The sequence below is a fragment of the Macaca mulatta genome, chromosome 13 (genome assembly GCF_049350105.2).
Source record: "Macaca mulatta isolate MMU2019108-1 chromosome 13, T2T-MMU8v2.0, whole genome shotgun sequence".
NCBI lineage: Eukaryota > Metazoa > Chordata > Mammalia > Primates > Cercopithecidae > Macaca > Macaca mulatta.
The window spans coordinates 10,273,145-10,292,237 of NC_133418.1; the positions used below are offsets into that span (position 1 = coordinate 10,273,145).

General features: G+C 46.9%; 1 protein-coding gene across 11 annotated transcripts in view; it reads left to right on the plus strand.

Moving 5' to 3' along the window:
• Positions 1-19,093, plus strand: part of IL1R1 (interleukin 1 receptor type 1) — a 74,411-nt gene that overhangs the window by 33,514 nt on the left and 21,804 nt on the right. For 3 of the 11 annotated variants that reach the window (XM_015113019.3, XM_015113020.3, XM_015113021.3), the window contains 2 exons: positions 15,157-15,233; positions 18,938-19,004. In XM_015113019.3, the coding sequence (XP_014968505.1) occupies positions 18,944-19,004 (61 nt within the window). In that variant the 5' untranslated portion in view covers positions 15,157-15,233; positions 18,938-18,943. Of the gene's footprint in view, positions 1-4,441; positions 5,395-5,676; positions 6,321-13,504; positions 13,876-15,156; positions 15,234-18,937; positions 19,005-19,093 lie in introns of those variants that run through there. The other 8 variants (XM_028832255.2, XM_015113025.3, XM_015113023.3 and 5 more) reach the window with 8 other exon arrangements.

Genomic DNA, 19,093 nt, shown 5'->3' on the forward strand with positions numbered 1-19,093 from the left:
TCTCATAGTTCTCAGTTTTTATTTGTTTGCTGGTCATAATAATAATAATCTTAAGGAAGCCCTTCATAATTGGACATTGCTCAGAGGTGATGCTGGAGAAGGGAGGATAGGTGTTATTTTAATTCTGAGACACCTTGCATGCTAGACTGAAGTTATACAGTACAAGATAAGCTATGGAGAACTATGACAGTTATTGTTTTGATTGTCTATTATTGTGCTACAATCTACCCTGAAACTCGATGACTCAAAACAACAGTGTATTATTCTCTCTCATGATTTTGTGGGTTGATAAGGCTTAGCTAGGTGGTTCTCATTTTGGGGCCTGTCATGCAGATGTAGCCAGCCAGCCACTAACTAGAGTTGACTGGCCTAACATCCAAGATGGTGCACCCCATGGCTGGAATGTACTGTGGCTGACTGTTGGGGCTGTGGATTGGAGCACCTGTACATGGTCTACATGTGGCTCAAGCTTCCTAACACTATGGTGGTCTCGGGACAGTCATGGTCTTTACCTGGCAGCTCAGGGTATCAAGACTGAGTGTTCTAAGAGGCCCAGGAAGAACCTGAAAGGCTTTTTATGATTGAGGTCAGAAATCCCAAAAAGTCAATTCCACCACATTCTATTGGTTGAAATTGTTTGAACAAGTCACTAAGCCAGTCCAGATTCAAGAGGAGGAAAATTAGACTTTATCTCTAAATTAGATGAGGAGCAAAGAATTTGCAGTTATCTCTAGTTTACTACATTGATCTTATTAAAAGGAAGCCACCTAGAGAAAATACATTGACAGTTATATTCAGAAAGATTAAAAGGTTGAAAGACTCCAACATGAAAATCTAGATTTTGGAAATTGATTGTGTAAAAGGAAAAGTGACAAAACTTAGAGATCAGTTACAAAAAATTGCAGAAAACCAAAGATTGGTGGGACTGTGTGGAATTACAAGGGAAAGAGTATTAAATTTAAGAATAAGTTTAAAAAGGGTTGTATTCTTGTCACATGTCTGGCATATGATGAAGCACAGAGGTTAGAATAGCCACTTCTTGGATGATGGGAAGGGCTGCCTCTTGGGTGGCCATGGACAGTTCATTTCCTGGTGCTTCAAATTCTATGTGTTAAAGCAATCAGAAGCCAGTGGCATGAGAGACAGAGGCCACCAATCTGGTTCTGTTAGGTGCAATAGTACTTGGATGTCGTCAAGTCTATTGGCCTCTGGAACTTACTGTGCTATATCTGTTAACATGAGAAAAACCAGGTGCAAGAAGCCTCTTTCAGTCATTTGCCTTCATTGAGCAAGATTCAAGCTGCAATTAGAACAAACAGTTGGCTGGTCTGCCTGTCACTTATGTCTTATCTTCCTTCTCTTATTAAAGAGGTTAAGAAATGGTTTATTGCCTGTGACCGCCTTATGAAATATGTCACACTTTCTCATCAGCTCTTATTTCCTGTTCACATGTGGCTTTCTGGTTGGTAAAGGTCTTATTAAATCAGAGGAATTTGAATGGAAAGATGATCATAGTAGCCCACCACCAATTGCCTAGGGAAAGGGAGAGTGTTCAGTAGATTGAAACTGAGAAGTTGTAGTGAGAAAGAGTAAAGCGAAATGTAGATAAGAAAATAGTTACTTGAAAGTCAGCAGATGGAAAATGTATGAGAGGTGGGAAAACAAACCTAGGCTGTAGAAGGAAGTCCATCTAGGACAGTGGTTTCCAATCTGTGTTGTGGTTCTGTGAGAGATTACCGGCAGTGCCATAAATAACAAAAATATGTGTAGCAAATTAAGAATCACAGAGGCCCTCTGTGCAAAAATGTAATTTTCTTTATTTCTTTACAATTGAAGTCAACTTGACTTAGGAATTCTCATTTCCACCTGATGGTAGAAAAAGATCTCGCTAATTTAGAGTTGTTTTGTCTCCACTGGTTCAAGACTCAGTCTTTCTGGGAGTAGGAACACAATCTCTTCAGAATTCTTTCCTTCCAAACCCTGCATTTGTTTTTTCTGAAGGATCAATGGAGTTCTTTGTGGGTGGTGGGGCTGAAGTGGACAGAGCTGAAGAATGGTTGTCCTGGTGTCCCAGGAGGGGTTCTGGTCCGTGAGTTATCCTCCGTTCTTGAAAACTTCAGCTAGGACCATGCTTGTCCCATCAGACTAAGTCCAAGGGCTCTTTGGTCTTCTTAGCTTCTTCACTGCCCCCTTTGAGTGTCTGGGGACTCTCAGCTGCTTTACCTGAACACTCTGGGATGCACTGGACTTTTCTCGAGGCAGCCTGTCCCGAGGCCCAGGCATATCTGCTGCCAGGCCTGCTCTTTGGCTCAGGCCATGTTGGACACAGGGCTTTGCTATGACCCTGGTGAAGTCCAGAACTAGGCCTGGGAAACCAAGTGGCATTCCTCTCTTCCAGTCTTCTCCATCAACCTCTTCCCTCAGGAGGAGTCCAGGTGATGCAGTCCGGATATTTGTCCCTGACCAAATCTCACGTTAAAACGTAATCCCGAATGTTGGAGGTTGGGGCTGGTGGGAGTTGGTTGGATCATGGGGGTAGATCCCTCACGAATGGCTTAGGCCATCCCTTTGGTGATAAGCGAGCTTTTGCTTTGAGTTCACATGAGATCTGGTCATTTAGAAGTGAGTGGCACCTCCCACACCTCTCTCTCACTTCCTCCTGCTCTGGCCATGTGACGTACCTGCACCTCCTTCACCTTCTGTCATGATGTTAGTTTCCTGAGGCCTCCTCAGAAGCCCAGCAGATGCCAGTGCCATGCTTCCTGTATAGCCTGCAGAAGCATGAGAGAATTAAACCTCTTTTCTTATAAATTACTCGGTTTCAGGTTTTTTTGTTTGTTTGTTTTAACAGCAACGTAGGAATGGCCTAATACACCAGGATTTCTCTTGTTAGGTGGTGCTGAAGAGTGGAAGCTTTGAGTCACCCCTCAGAGACCTTTCAGGGTCTAGTAAACAGCAGCCTCCTCCCTCTGCTTCTCCCCTTCCCACCTGCTGATCAAGTCCTTGGAGTGGGAACAAAAACAAATAGCTTGACATTATCACACATTCTTCTGTACTCCATGGTTTATGATGTAAACGTTATGGTCTAAGTTGTCCAATACTTTGGCTTTGGAGGTTCAATGAAGAAAAGCATAAAATACTTCTTCTTTCAAGCCTAGCCTTAATGTTTATAATGGACAGTCTTTCAAAATGTCCTGCCACATGTGCCATAGGAGATGTTTTATTTTTCAGGCATTGGATTATGTTGTGTCGGTCAATATGATTTTGTTTCATGTGCATTATCAGAGACTCTTCCCAAAGAGGGTCCTGGGATCTGATCAGCTAGACCAGTGGAGGAGAAACTGAAAACCAATGGGGGGACAGGGTCTCAGTCAAGTCTCCTGAATGATAAGCATTTCAGAGGTGGGAGAGAGACACCCCGGAAGGTGTCCAGAGGCTAAGAATGCTATTTCTGTGTCTTGTAAGTTTTTGTCCAAGAGGTGGACCATTGGATTGCGTCACTAGTATACAATGTCAGTGTAAGCGGTAGGCTTTGCAGTGAAGCATGTTGATGTGCTCTCAGAGCATTTTTGTGGTGCTGAGATAGGGATACAGGGATTATAGTCTCCACCTTATGGGAACCTCCTATCCAGGGGATGGAGTGAGGCAGGCAGGCACACCAGTTATCCAAGGAAAGGAAATAAAGGGAAGGAGAGAGTCAGTGAAAGTGGTCAGGACAACTGAGTGAGGGAGAAAGTGACTTCAAGTCCCAGATAGAACAGTGGTTATCAGGTGAGAAAGAGGAGGTCTTCCAATTCCATTTCTGTGTTGCGCGGGTGTTTGAGAGTCCCACCGGGGTCTAGAGGCCTGCATGTCTAACAGGACACCGGGCAGGAGTGGCTGAAAGGGGACAACACTTACAAAAGAGAAAAATTATAGATTTTATTTCTACATGGTTGCCCAAATCAATTTCACTTCCTACTTGTAAACTGCTTAAAACCCTTTGCTATGTAAATGGAAAGACGAATTTGTGTTCACCATCATAGTGCTTCTGGGCTGGTTCCACAGCATCCAGCCAGGCCCACCTGCTGTAGCTTTCAGAACTGCCATTTGAACCTGTGGTTAAAGCGGCCTTCAGTTGGAGGATTCACAGTAATGGCATCACTGTGGGAGCTTAGAGGAACAACTGCTTGCAACCCTAGCTGCGCACTGGAATCACCTGGGAGCTTTACCAACACTGCCTTTGGGCCTCAGCCCCAGAGACTCTGATGTAACTGATCTGAATACAGGAGTGTCATGTCCTTCTGTGATTCTGAGTGGAGTCAAGGCTGTGAGACCCTCTGCTGTGTAAAGGAATATTGAGAGCTGGGATTGTTAAGGAATTCTCATCATGCTACGTCACTGGCCTCTGATGAAAGCCTGCTTTCTCAAGAAAAAGGAACTATAAAAGCTTCTGGAACCAGATTGTTTAAGAATGAGAAATTGTCATCATGCCAGGTTGTAAGACAGCTTTTAGGGCAGATGAGCTTCTTTCTGCTGCTCATTCCTTCATCTTTTCCTCCAGCCTGGAGTTGTTCCGGGACAGCTGAGGCTCAGGTTACCTCAATTCTTGAGTTTTTAAAGGGGCATATCCAGGGGTGGGTTAGGCGAGCAAGAGCCTGCCCAGTCTGAAAGGGATGCAGGAAGGGGCGGTGTGTACTAGAAGGAAGGAAGCTATCATCATTTATTAAAAGTCTTCTTGGAGGATGGCCCATGAAGACCTCTAAACAAGCTGGAGGGGCCAGTCACTTGCTGAAGACTAGCGAAGTGGAGGGGAAAAGCCTGAGGGAGCTGCAGACTTGACCACAGCGCCCTCCCCTCCCCTCCCTGCAAGGAACCCAAGGTGTGATCCTGCCAGGCGTTCGCTGCATGACCTTGGCCATCCTTCCATTCCCCTGGGTGTGAATTCTCATTGACAAAGTGAGCTGGTGGGCATAAATGGGTTTGAAGTTTAAAATTTTAAAAACCCTGTCTGCCCCCAAGTGTGGTATCAAGATTTTATGGTATGACACTTAAATTGCTTTTTTCATCCGGGCGCGTAACAGCAACAATGAAACCAGCAGATGACGCGTGAGTAGTATCAACTCTGGGCCTGGCACTATTTTATATATATTAGCTCATTTTTCTTTTACTGTTCTCAACTACTCCGGAGATGAGATGAGTGCTGTTATGATCCCTTTTCAAAGAAGAGGAAACGGAGGTATAAAGAAATTAATGCACAAAGCCAGTCGGAGAGAGCCCGGGGCCAGGTACCAAGCTCCAGAGGTCGCTCTGGCGAGCGTTTGCTTCGGGATCTGATGCCCTGCAGTCGCCAACTCAATTCGCGGGTCGCCGCCAGGCTCCATGGGGGTAGTAGAGCCAGGTCGTGGTGGCTAGGTGAGTTGTCTCAACTAACTCTAGTGGAGCCGCCGCAGCCCTGGAGGAGCCGGGCTGCGACTCGGGAGCGCGCGGCAGCTCTCCAAAGTTTTGGAGCCGGCGGGACCCCTGCGGGCTGCCTGAGGCAGGGCGGCGTCCGGAGGGGTCTGTCCAGCTGCCCCTACTCCTCCGGGTGGCGAGCTGGGGACACCCGGCCAGCTCGCTCGCCGCCAGCGGACTGGCCCAGCCGAGCCGTCTCCGCCCGCTCCCCGCCCCCGCAGCGGCGGGGCTGGAGCCAGAGCCGCGCCCGGCAGTTCCCGGCCGCGAGGGCGGGCGCAGCTACTGCCCGCCGCCCGGAGCCGACTCGGAGCGCGCGGCGCCGGCCGGGAGGAGCCGGAGGGCGGCCGGGCCGGGCAGTGGGGGCGCCGGCCTGCCCCGCGCGCCCCAGGGAGCGGCAGGAATGTGACAGTCGCGCGCCCGCACTGCGAAGCACTCCTCGCTCGGCTCTTAAGGCTCTCGCCCCTCCGAGCTGAGCCGGGTTCCGCCGGGGGCTGGGATCCCATCACCCTCCAAGGCCGCCCGTCCAGGTACGAGGAAGCTGGAGCATCCGGGGACTAGGTAGGGGTGAGACGGACCCGGCCTTGACACCTAGGAGTGCCCCGCTCTGCAGGGCGCCGTGAGCGTCCTCCGTGAGTGGTACTTGGCTGTCAGAGTGTGTTGTGTAAGAAGGGCTGGCAGTGAGGTCTGCTTGTGCTTCCTGTGTGGAGCAGGAGTTAACGTTGTTCAGGTCGTTGGAAGGAACTTGCAGATTGTTCTGGAGGTGGGTTCTAGTAGGTGTGTGACTTCCCGTGTGAATGGCTGTCAGGTTTTCTATCTGGCTACGTTCTACAGGTTCGGGAGGGTCCCTCTTAGAGGTTAGGCTCAGGACCGTCAGTCTCCTTAACAAGGTAAGGGCTGAGGCCTTAACCGTACTGGGGAGGGTAACTTGTTGCGCCTCCAGATAAAGAATGGTGCTAGGGAATGTAGCTACAAGCAAGTAGGCACTGAGAAGACACTCATTATTTACCACAGGCATGCCCAGCACTTTACAGTTTATAAGACTCTTTACAGCGACTGGTCTTTTATCCTCCCTACAGTCTTGTGAGGAGGGTGCTGTCATCACCTTTGTTTTTCAGAGGAGGAAGCAGAAGCTTAGGTGACTAACTTGTTGGAGGATGATGTCTTGAAGGAGGGTAAGACCTCTGCATCCAAGCTCCTCTGTCTTCCCTCCCACTCGTCCCTGCCTGCCAGGGCTTTCTCCTCTGCACTGCCAGGAGGAAGGAAGGCCGCTGGGAAGCCATGCAGATGCTGGCTCCAGGGTGGGGTGGCTGTCCACTGCGCTATCTTTGGGGCAGGGTATCTCCTCAGATGGGCACATTCCTGTGATTTAGCTCTGCATTCTAGGAACTGAAGCAAGGGACACCATGAACTTGGGCTCCTGATACCAAGGAGCAAGGGTCCACTTGTCACAGGAATGTGATGGATGTCTCAGTCACTGCGGTTTGGTGCCAGGCTTCTGGAAATGGAATGTGTGAAACAGAATTCCATGACTATTGATGATCTGAGGAAAGCCAGAGGTGGCATGGGGACGTTCACTGTCCTTTTTGCCATTCAGTTTACCAAGCGGCTATTGGCGTTGTTTTCTTTCTCAATCCCTTCTAATTTATTGTGTGATATCTCACTTGATATTTCATTTAATATTCTGTATTCATATCCGACGTTAACGTTTATGCTAGACAGAAAGGTAGAACCTTTGGGAATGGGGTTTGCTGGGGCAGGGATGTGGAACTCTGATTTATTTTCAGTCTCTGGCTAGCTGCCAAGCTGCTGTGTGTGACACTTCTCCTGCACCCGTCCGCCCTCATGTGGCCTCCATTGCTGTTCAGGAAAGGGTATTTGATCTGAATTCTTACATGACCTTGGCAGGCCCAGAGCAGCACCCCCGCCCCCCTCGTTTCTAATAGTCCCTGCTTGTATGTCATAATGTGACATCAAGTTTTTTTTTTTTTTTTTTAATGGTTCTGAAACCTGTGACATGTTTTGAGTCAACCTCTCACCATTGGTGAAACACTGCTTAATATTAGATTCACTAATTTATTAAAGATTTATTGACTATCTACTATGTGCCAGGCACTGTGGTGAGTGGTGGGGAGACAGCAGTGAGTACAACAAAGGAAAACCTCTGTCCCCTCATGGATGTGAGTCTTCTTGGTAAGACATAGGATGTCAGCAGTCTCTCTTCAAAAGGGGGGTCTTTGAAATTTGCCCCTTTGTACAAGGCTGTGGATGCACTGGCTGCCTAGAGGACACCACTCAGCAGCTCCAGTGGAGAGGACCAGGAGATGATGGGCATAGATGCAGCTCTGCCGTTCCTTAGAGAATTGCAGGGCTGCTATTCTCCAAGTTCATGGTGTCCCTTGCCTCAATTCCTAGGATGTGGAGCTCTAGGATGTGGAGCTACACTCTGTGGCTTGGCCATGCACAGGGACCAGGGTGGATGGAAACCCTGTGGCCGGGATGCATCAGTGCGAGTTGAGTGTCCACCTGCCAGCTGGGACATTACAGAAAAGACATCTCAGTAATAAGAGAGGCAAAGCTGGACAATTGCGGTGAAACTACAACAGCATAGTGGGTGGAGAAGTGCAGAGATCCTCATATTCTTATGCTACATAATGGATATGCTAGGTACTTGCCATTTGAAAAGAAGTTGTCAGGGGCACCTGTGGTTCACCTGCCATGGCACAGCTCCAGGATGCTGCCCATCTGTTGCTGTGAGTGGGTGCTTGGTTTGCATTTTCATCTCCTTGAGGTTGTGAGGTGGGCTGGTGGCACAAGACGAGGATCAGAACTGTCAGCAGCCTCTTTTTCCTCTGGTTGTCTGCTGTGTTTCCAGGAAATGCTGCCGGAGCCTCCTGGCCATGTCTAGTGCAGGGAGCACGTGGAAAGCCCTGGTACCGAGTTATCTTACCAAGTACCGAAAGGGGCTGGAGCTCTTTGAGGCCCCAGTCACCTGCATATTGGATTGTGTGCTGTCTCCTCTTCGTGCACATCCAGGAGCTCACACATAGTGGTGGCCTGATGGAGACACCTATCACTTCCCAAGAGGACTCATGCTCACGAGAGGACAGGGGTCCCATAAATTAAAAGTAGGGGAAAAGGAAAACAAGAGTGGAGATGGAGTGGAGCCTGAAATGAGGCTTGACATGTGCAGTGTAAACCTGGATGACCTAGATGCTGGTAAAGTTACCCAAGTAGGGCCGTGAATGTGGAGGGAAGCCTGGGTCTTAGCTCTGCCTGCACCTTAGCACTGCCTGAAGCACTCAGGGAAATGCCAGGACTGGATGCAGAGCAAACAAACTAGCATCTCTGGGGGCGTGCTGGGCAGGGGTGTTTTCCAAGCCCCCCAGGTAGTTCTAACGCATAGCCAAGGTTGACAACATAAATGCTTTTTCCTGTAGGCAATGGGAAAGAGGAAACCCTGCAGGGCACAGCTAGCAGTGTCTTCAAGATGAAAGCAAAGTGCTCAGGAGCAAAAGCATTATTGGCACAAAGAGAAGTGGGAACTTTCTTTTAAAGATCCCTGAAAAAGAGGTGAGAATAGTGAGTTTTCGGTGGTCTCTTGAAATGACCCTCCCTGTAAGTGCAGTTCGGTAATCATGGTTTAGCGAGCTGTGAACAGGAAGAGTCTAGCCATGCGGATCTCTGCACATTTGGCATCCCAAACATGAGAACTCATAGATCCCTGAAAATACAGCCAATGACTGATGACCAAGAGTTAAATGAAAAGTTAGATGGTGTCACTTCCCATCAGTGGGTCTCACTTCATTAAAACCCAGCACCCCCCTTAATGCAAATATTTTAAAACACCCCTTTTATAATTTTGAAACAATATAATAAAACTTATCTACATCATAACTTTAAAAAATCAATGTAATGCTTAGATGTTAAGGAGAAATAAAAGCAATTTGTATTAAAATGATGCATTTCAGTGTGCAGACGCTTGAGCTAAGCTGAACTACAACCTAGTGAGGTGAGCCTGTGCTTTCTGTAGACTGCAGGACAGCTGGCATGGGGTGGGTACAGGTGAGTCTCAGTGGCCATCCAAATGCCACTGAAGGATAAGTGACTCTTGGTCAAGGTCTCGATGGTAGCCAAAGGCCATTCTTCTCTCAATTTTCACAGTGATTGCATTCCTGAAAAATTTAGTGTGTATAAACTTGTGCCAACAATGTATGTATTTTATATAAATGTGGAAGGGAGTTGGGGGGCTAGTTTCAAACACTGTAAATATGTTTCCATCAGTAGGAACGTCTGTGAGACCCCTGGAGGTCATGCAGGACAAGTCTTTACTGAGCAGAACTGCCTGTGTTGTTCCAGATGTCAAGCTTCGATGGCCTCCAATGCTAAATGCATCCTGATCACCCAGGGTCCCCTTCCCCACAGGTTCCGAAATGTTCCCTCAAGGGTCATACCCACCCCAGTGAGAACCATTGCTTTCCCTGCATTGCTGGGTAGTGAGTGATTAAAGTGCCATTGCAGGCGTGGGTGCTGAGATAGCAGGGCACCGGACATGTCTAAGTCAGCCATCAGGAATGCACTTCCGTTACTTGCTATAGGATCGTAGAGGTCAAATTAGAAATCAGAAATGTTGGTGCTTTGTACGTGGGGGCGAACGGCCACAAGGGAACTTTGAGGGGTAGCAGGTCTACATCCTGATAAAGTATTCCTGGTACACTCAGTTGTGGCAATTTATGGAACTGTTCACTTAAGTTTTGTGTGTTTCACCATGTGCAATATGGTGAAAAATATTTACCCCAATAAAAAAATTATAGAAGTGAAAACAATGTAACACTTCTTGTAGCGAAGGCTTAGTCCTCTAAAACTGTCTGTGGATCCCAATCTGAGAAACAGCTGTTCTTGCCTGACTGGGAGGCAGTGCCCCAGGGAGAAAGGTCTCTGGTTCTGAGTCAACTTTTTGACAAGTCCAGTGCAACAGTGGCCTTGGCATCGTAGCCCCTGGTGGCTGGAGAGGAGGTGTGTTGGAGGTACAGGGGAGGCTGGGAAACCCAAGGCAGGGCATTTAGAAAGGGGACAAGGGACAGGAGACGAGGCCCATCCCTGTGTCTGGCTTCTGGTTCTGTTGTCCAGGAGCCCTAGGAGGTTTGTAGGGGTGAGGTGGAAAAGTCAGACTTCAACCTAGAACCTAGTGGTCAAGAGGCTTGGGGTAGGTCCATCCCCATCTGTGGCATCTGGTGACAGTGATCCTGTCTCACTGTGTCTCATTGCCCCTTTTGCCCTTAAAATCCACATGCCTTAGTTGAAACCACCAATCTTGTGGCTTTTCGCCTTGTATTAGCTGAATAATTGAGATTTCGTAGCAACACCTGAAACCTCTTGGGAAATTTTTACTTTGTCTTCATATCCTTGTGCATCCTCAATGAAAAATAAAACTTTCCTTCTCCCATTTATATGGGTAAATAAGCCATTGATAACTATGAGCGAGGCTTTAGAATTCCTCTAGTGATAGGAATGTTGCCAGGCTTGGTGTTTCCTGGGCTTTCTGAGAGGGTGAGTGAGCTTCTGTTTCCCTGCCGTGGGAGTGTTTGCTCATAGTTTGGTAGAGCTGTTTCTCTGGGGGAAAAGCAGAGGTGACCACATCGAACACACAGTTGGGTTTTTGGGTTGTGTGCATGTGATAGCGTGAGGGTGACTAATCTCCACAGTGTGGAAACCATTGTGTCACGTTTGGAACGTAACACAGTGGTCCCCAGCACGCTCTGTGGTTACTTCCACACTTTCCTGCTCTAGCTTGGGTATGGAAGTTCCTGGGTGGGCTCTGTGATCATTAGGGGTAGGTTACTTTACCCCTATTGGTTACTCTAATTAGAGGTGTGAGTGTGTGGGGCCCTGATGCTTCCATTTCTCATCAGAATTGCATAGAGATTATTATGAACATTTACTTAGGACAGTGCCTCTCGGATTTTACCTCCCAGGGATTCCTTCTGGGAAATAAAAAGCAAAGGCTCAACCTAGCCCTCCAAAGCAGCTCACTGTAAGTGATGCCTCTTTGAAGCCTCATGTTTTATCTTAGATCGTGGAGATTTTTCTTTCTGCTTCATAATATAGCCATGTTTGCTCTAATAGAAAAATAACTCCCCTGAGAAAATCTATGGGTGAAATTAGTAACCCAGGGAGATAGACTTCAGGCTCTCCGGCTGTCTGTAGCTTCTCCCTGGGAATTTGTGGATTCTAAACCAGGGCTTGGGTAAGTATGGATGTCTAAATCAACAATGAACATATTGGTCCCCAACAGAAGCCCCCCTTCCAGGAAATACTGTCTTTTCCATAAGTGTGTGGTTCTATGGCTTTGTAAGTTCCTTTAATCTTCTCTTTCAAACTGACATTTTTGTTTTTAACAATGATGGGGACTTTTTAAGGACTGAATTCTTATAACAAAGGAATAACACAGGAGGTCAAGGCTGCAGTGAGCTGTCATCACACCACTGCACTCCAGCCTGGGCAACAGAGCAAGACCCTGTCTCAAAAAACAAACAAACAAACAAAGGGTAACAGGAGAACATCATAATTATGGGCTTGGTTTCAGTACTGTAACACATTCCCCGTACAAGTTTCCACCGATTTTCAGTAGAACACATGGGCTCTGACATTTGATGAGCTAACGAACCTGCTTTAGCTCTTGTTTTTTCAGGACTCATCCATGGCCACTTCTCAGTTATGGCAAATAAGTTGGAGCCTAATTTTCTGAGTATTTCTCCATTACATCAGATCTACACATATGCACATATTGGTTAATATTAGGGATGAGAGGCTGTATTAAATGATGCTGTAAATGCATTTACTCATCACTGCATGGGAAGGTAGAAGAGTGTGTTGCTATCAGGTGGAAATGTAGAAAGTGCAGTGAGGATTTTCTTGTAAATCTCAGATTTGGGGCTTGGCTATGTCAGGTCCCTGGAAGAAGGAGGAGTCACCTACTGCTGTCTCTTCTCTCCTCTTGGGCCTCTGTAGAGGTTTGGCCCTGTGCCTTGGAGGGCTCTGCTCTTGCAGCTTGGACAGACACATCCCTCAGCATGGCAAGAAGTGTGGAAGGTCAAGAGGATGTGCCCACTTGGCCTAATCCTAATCCACCAGCACCCCTGTTCTTAATCATGTCCCTCATGTACCTGGGACCCCTGAATTCCCTCCCCAAACACCCTGGGCCCTAATTCCAGGGCCTGTGTGGTCATTCCCATGGACTCTACTGCCTGGTTCATAGACCGGCCAGGGCTGTACAGAGCGGGATAGACACAGGTAGACTTTGGCGTGTACATGCTCAGGGCCCCTCCCAATAGGAAAGGCTGGAGACAGAGGAATGGAGATTAACGTAGCTCGACACAGCAGGAGCCGCGCGGTGGGACTGCTGTGTGCAGGTCTCATGGTGAGGACAGCGCAGCCTGTGTTTGGACAGACATGGAATGCCAGGTGCCAGTATGAGCTTCCCCCAGCTCTGGGCACCTCTGCTGCCGCTGTTCCCAGAAGTGGACCTCCAGGAGATTCTGATACGATCAGGGGTGCCTCTGCTGTGTGCCATCTTGCCTGTGCCGAGCTTCTATCCTAGAAGGCAGGGCTCACAATGTGGGGGAATTACTCAGAATAAGAATGGAATTCCTCAACATTGTGGGAAATTCCTCAAGAAAAAGAAGCTGTTTAATAAATGCACTGTGGCTACAGAGCAGGAAAAATGCCTCCTTCCCCTGCACTAGGCCTAGGCCTTGAGGAAGAAACCTGGGTTCCTGTGACAGCCCCTCTCTCCCCAGCTGCCACTTTTCCCGTGCGTGCCCTGGGTATGAAATTCCTTGCAGAGGGACAGGAAGGCGTTGTTGGATGAAGTCAGTATTTCCTGGAAGGGGGGCTTCTGTTGGGGGCCAATATGTTCATTGTTAATTCTTGTACTTAATTTCTACTTTTGTAATTTGTTTCACATTACAGTTTCTCCTTCTGGGACTAGTGGGAAATTACTTTATGCCACAAATATGCATTTTCATTTTATCTTTAATCAACAAATAACTTTTTGTGTGTGTTGCACGTGCTGCTGTAGTCATGTTGTGATACGCCAGTGTTTCCAAATACGTCACGATCACCAAACAGCCATGGGGGCCGTATTCGGGAAGATCTTCACAATCACAAGCTTTTGGATGTGATTGTCACATAAAGCCGTGGTGTGCTGCAGTGAATGGACGAGGCCTCCGGAAGTGGGGATGACCAGCCTAGGCCTCGGGTCACCCTAGGATCTGGCTGACTCCCTGGGTCTGGACATCAGCATCTGAGCACTCCCTGCTGTCGTTCTTGGAAGTTGCTATGGAGAGGATGTTAGCCAGTCCGGGGATTTCACACATAACACAGGCATCCTTGCTTGAAGGCTAAACAGGGGGAACCGTATGCTGTGGCTTATTAATGTATTCAGTAAGTTAATCCTTTTCTCTTTCTTGTTTTATTTTATGTGGAAAATTCAATCTGAAAAATAACACAGTGGCATACACACATCTGTGACTTTTTATTGTTACTGGTATTTTCTAAAGATACGTTTTGAATGTTACTATAAGTCATTTAAAAAAAATTACAATGGACTTTGATTAACTAGTTCTGAATAAGGGAGGTTTCTTTACCTAGTATGCCTTCTGGCAGTAACATTTCTTAGTCTGTAGTCCTATTCCTGTAGTTCCCTCTCCTTGGGGTCATCCCCACCCCTCAACTCTTTCGATAACCATCTGGGTGTGAACTCTTTATCTAACTCCTTATGTAGGATTCTACCCTCTCTTATATGATTCTGGCCATCTCCAGACCCCAGTGACGGTTCCCCTTGCAATCCTATTCTCTGACCCACATCCAGTACCCTTATTCCATCCTTTCTCTTCTTTGATTCTAGGCTGGGTTTTCATCCCTGTATGTCTCATGCAAAAATGGTGGGTGGGTAGGTAGGTAGGTGGATTCCTTCCCTCCTTCCCTCTCTCCCTCCTTCCTTTCTTCTACAAGTATTTATTGAGCTCTTACGACAGATGTGCAAGATGTGTAGGATGGGCCTCCTCATGGGTGTGGGAGTCGGGAGGGTCTGCTCTGCACTGCTTTCTTCCCTATGTTTAATCAGAATAGCTTGTGGTTGTCAAGCTCTTGGTATTCTTTTCTCCCTGTGATTTGATTTCCTGAAAGTATCTTGTCCCCAAGGATTATGGAACATACACTGGTTAAACGTTGGACTCATTTTCATGATCATTTCATGATCATTTAAATGTCATGACCTTTCTGACACCTTGATATGGTTTAGCTCTGTATCTCCATCCAGATCTCCTCTCAAATTATAATCCCCACGTGTCCAGGAGGGACCTGGTGGGAGGTGATTAGATCATGGGGGCTGTTTCCCCTATGCTGTTCTCATGATAGTGAGTGAATTCTCATGAGATCTGATGGTTTTAAAGTGTTTGGCATTTCCCCCGTTGCTCTCTCTCCTGCTGCCATGTAAGATGTGCCTGCTTCCACTTCCACCATGATTGTAAGTTTCCTGAGGCTTCCCCAGCCATGTAGAACTGTGAGTCAATTAAATCCTCTTTCCTTTATAAATTACCCAGTCTCAGGTTTCTTTATAGCAGTGTGAAAACGGACTAATACACACCTCTTGAGATCCTCACAGCAGTTGGTGCCTTTGGACCTCTTCATTCACACTTTACTCATGTGTTTTTCCTTCCCCAGGTAGACGCACCCTCTGAAGATGGTGACTCCCTCCTGAGAAGCTGGACCCCTTGGTAAAAGACAAGGCCTTCTCCAAGGTAACAGGGCTGTGTCACCCCAGGGTCCCACGGACGGCGTTTTCTCACACATAGCTGAAATCCTCCACGCTCAGATCCAGGGGCCCTGGACTATCTCCCATTGTATGCAAAAATATTTTATTTCTGTTGACACATTACTCTTTGGGGCAGCTTGATGGTTTTATTAAATTTTGGAAAGAGGCTTCAGCCCCAGTAAGAGTCAATGCCTGTCCACTTTCCCAGGTCACCTTGGCTGTGCTACAGTAAAATGGTGGGTTCCAGTGCTGTGTCCAAGCTCTCCCAATTTCAGCCCCTTCCAGGCCTTGCTGTCCATTTTCACTCCACTGTCACTGCATGTTCAAATTCTTGCTTTCTGCTTGAGTCAGTACTGCTCACCTCGTCCCAGGAGACCTGGGTCTATGATGCTGTGGGTGACACCCTCTGAGCATCTTTTCTGAGCTATCTGTGGGTACCTAAACCTGCCCCCCAACCTGGCCCTTGCCCTCCCTGCCCCAACCTCAGTGAGTCTGGCCCAGTCCATCCCTGATTCTCCCCTTTGGCCCCGGGCGTTCTCAAATATGCCCCCGCCTGCCTGTCTGTCACTGCAGCTGGCCCAGCCCTCATCCTCTCTCCCATGAACCTCTGTGGTGGCCTGCTCTCCCTGGCTCCCCTGTCTCCACACAGGTGCCAAAATGTCTGCAAAAAATGGAGATCTAACATACATTGGCCCATGGCTTAAAACCTGTACACGCTTCTCTGCCACCTGCAAATGACAGTCCCAGTTTCTCATCAAACCTCCGCATGTTGTGGGAACCTGGGGCTTCTCAGTCTCCCCCTCAGAACCCACCTCTGGTTTATGCTCCAGAACATGATGTTGTTGGACCCTCCCCTCTGCCTCCTCCAGGCTGAGTTAGCCTCTGTCTCCCCTCCTGCCCTGGGCATGGCTTTTCTGGTAGACACCCCCACATCACAGTCTAACGCTGTGTCCATATTTCCTGTGACTGCTGAGCTCCTGGAGCCAGGCTGTGGGACCCTTGTTCCTATTTTTGTTCCCAGAGCCAAATAGATATTTGATGTATGATTGTTGAATGCAGCAGTAAGTGAATAAAGACATGAATGGTTAACTGAAAACATTCTATCAAAACTGTTATTTGTCATCAGAGCATGGGCCGATTTCCAATAGCTAAGATTTGGGAGTGACCATTTGCCAGGCACTGTTCTAAGCTCTTTGCATGCGGCCATTGATTTCACCCACATAGCGCCATCAGTGACATGCTGTCACTGCATTGCTTGTCAAAAGGGGGAACTGGGGCATGGAGGCTGAGCTTTTACTCAATGTGCCATCTATGTTGAGGGACTTCTGACTTGTATGGCCATTCAACTGTGAGCACTATGGAGGCCAGTCAGCCTGGCCCTGCCTTGGAATTTCTGTTATTCAGGGGCATAATGGGGTTTGCGTTGATTTTTGTTGGGAGTGTGTGGGTTAATCTAGGTACAACCCTCATCTCCTTCCCTTCTGATGTCCTCGCTCCCTTTGGTCATGTGACCCTTAATGCCCATTCCCAAGCTCAGTGCTGACTCCTTGCCCCAGGGTCCTGGGGATCAACATGGATCCCACAAGCCTGCTCCTGAGAGGACAGGGCCACTCCCACCCCCCCTGACTGTTTCCCAGAGCAGCTCTGGGGCAGAAGTAAACTTGGACCCGGGGTCATGGCCCTTTGTCCTTTTATCGTCTATTAGAGGAGGATGAGGTCCAACTTCAGCTGGTTCATTACCCCTTGTGCAAATGAGCACACTGGGGCCCAGGGAGAGTCGCGTCCAATATCACCCTGCCTTGTGGTACAGGTCACCCACCTCGGACCTGTGATTAAACATTGTCCACAATTAATTTGGAATTATTATCTCATGATACACTCCATAAAGTTCAGTCACACGCCTTCTTTTTCTTCTCCCTTGCCTAATGATCAGACAAACCAGATCTTGTAACTAAATGAACCGACAGCTGGCAGTGTTCAGCTGATTTTGCAATGCCCTTATTTTGTTGTTGATAAACTAATGCAAATAGCTGGTTGGCCTGGAACTGGTGATTGGGAAACATTTTAACCCTTCTTTCCTTCCTCTCTATCATAAAGACTTAAAACACACTTCATGCAGTCACAGAAAGAGCTCATAGACCAGGCTGCAGGGCTTCAAAGGCTTCTATCTTATTTAGTCATCTGAAAATAGTTTAAAGGTAAATATGGTAATAATACTGGTATTCTAGACTATTTTGGGAAGCCAGTAATGTAAATAAAGGGTCAGAGTTAAAAGATAATGAAGGAATGCAGTTTTGCTCCTCTGAGGTAGGTTTCAAGGCTTGAACCAGGCTTAGGGATCATCATCCTGATACTGAGGGTAAAGTGAAGAGAATATGAATGGGTATGTCTTGCATGGTTAGATAATCTTTTTTTTTTTTTTTTCCCCCCTGTATTTGTTTTAAAAAGCATGTTGTAACTTAAAAAAATACCTATACACCTTCTTTTTTTTTTTTTTGAGATGGAGTCTCACTCTGGCACCCAGGCTGGAGTGCAGTGGCATGATCTTGGCTCACTGCAACCCCCGCCTCCTGGGTTCAAGCAATTCTCCTACCTCAGCCTCCCAAGTGGCTGGAATTACAGGCATGCACCACCACACCGAGCTAATTTTTGTACTTTTGGTAGAGATGGAGTTTCACAATGTTGGCCAGGCTTGTCTTGAAGTCCTGGCCTCAAGTGATCTGCCTGCCTTGGGCTCCCAAAGTACTGGGATTACAGAGGTGAGCCACCATGCCCAGCCACAATACATCATCTTAAATAGGACATTTTCCAGCTAATATTTAAATGACTGCATGTCATTAGAATCTGAATGAGTGTTGTGTTAAAATATTTTGTGTTTTCATATTTATTTACTTACTTATAGCTACAGATAAGAATATAGGCAAATTTAATCTCCCGTAAAAATTAAGAGGCAGATGTTTTCAAAGCACAGAATTACATGGTCTACTGTAGACATTGCTCCTAAGATTGAGCAGAGGGGATAAGAGTTTTTTTCTCTTTTGTCCTTTCCTCTTTTTTTCATACAAAGTTCATTGTAGATATTTTAGAAAGTATAGAAAGCCCCGACAAGGGGAAACCCACCCAACCCAATTTTAATTGTTGTTATCATTTCTTTTAGGTTTTTTGGGTGAATTTCTATGTAGCTATATCCTATTGTACAAGCAATTCAGTATCTTGCAATATAAAATGAAGGCATGACCTTTGAACTGGCCAAAAGTGTGGGTTGATTTTTGCAAATGGGTCCTGATGGCAGGGGACATAAGTGGGGAACAAATCCTCACACAAACGGAGGTGAACTGGTTTAGGGGCGAGTGCATAGCTGACTTTGGATGTAAACTAGATTTGGGGAAATTTAAATGGGATGTAAGACTGGAAATGTATAATGGGACAGAAGGTAGAAATGTTTAAAATCTTAAGTTGTTGAGTTTGTTCTCAATTTTGTGAAAACTCTTTATCCCTTTTCGTTCCCCATCCCATTTTTTAACCAAAAGTCAAACATGATAACATTCATGATGTAGAAAAACCAATTCATCAGTTTGTCTTGGCGGTGAGGGTGGGGACAGGGATGGTGTCGGTATATTTAGTTTTAGAGATTTGCTGGAAAAGTAACATTTTTGCTTTTGTCTTTCTTCCATTCCTCCATTTCTCCAGGAGAATATGAAAGTGTTACTCCGACTTATTTGTTTCATTGCTCTACTGATTTCTTTTCTGGAGGCTGGTAAGTTAAGTATTTCTTTGTGTTCTTGTCTGCTAAGAAAATCTGTTATTTAGAATACATGAAGTGCCTTCCCTAACAGTCATTTCTCA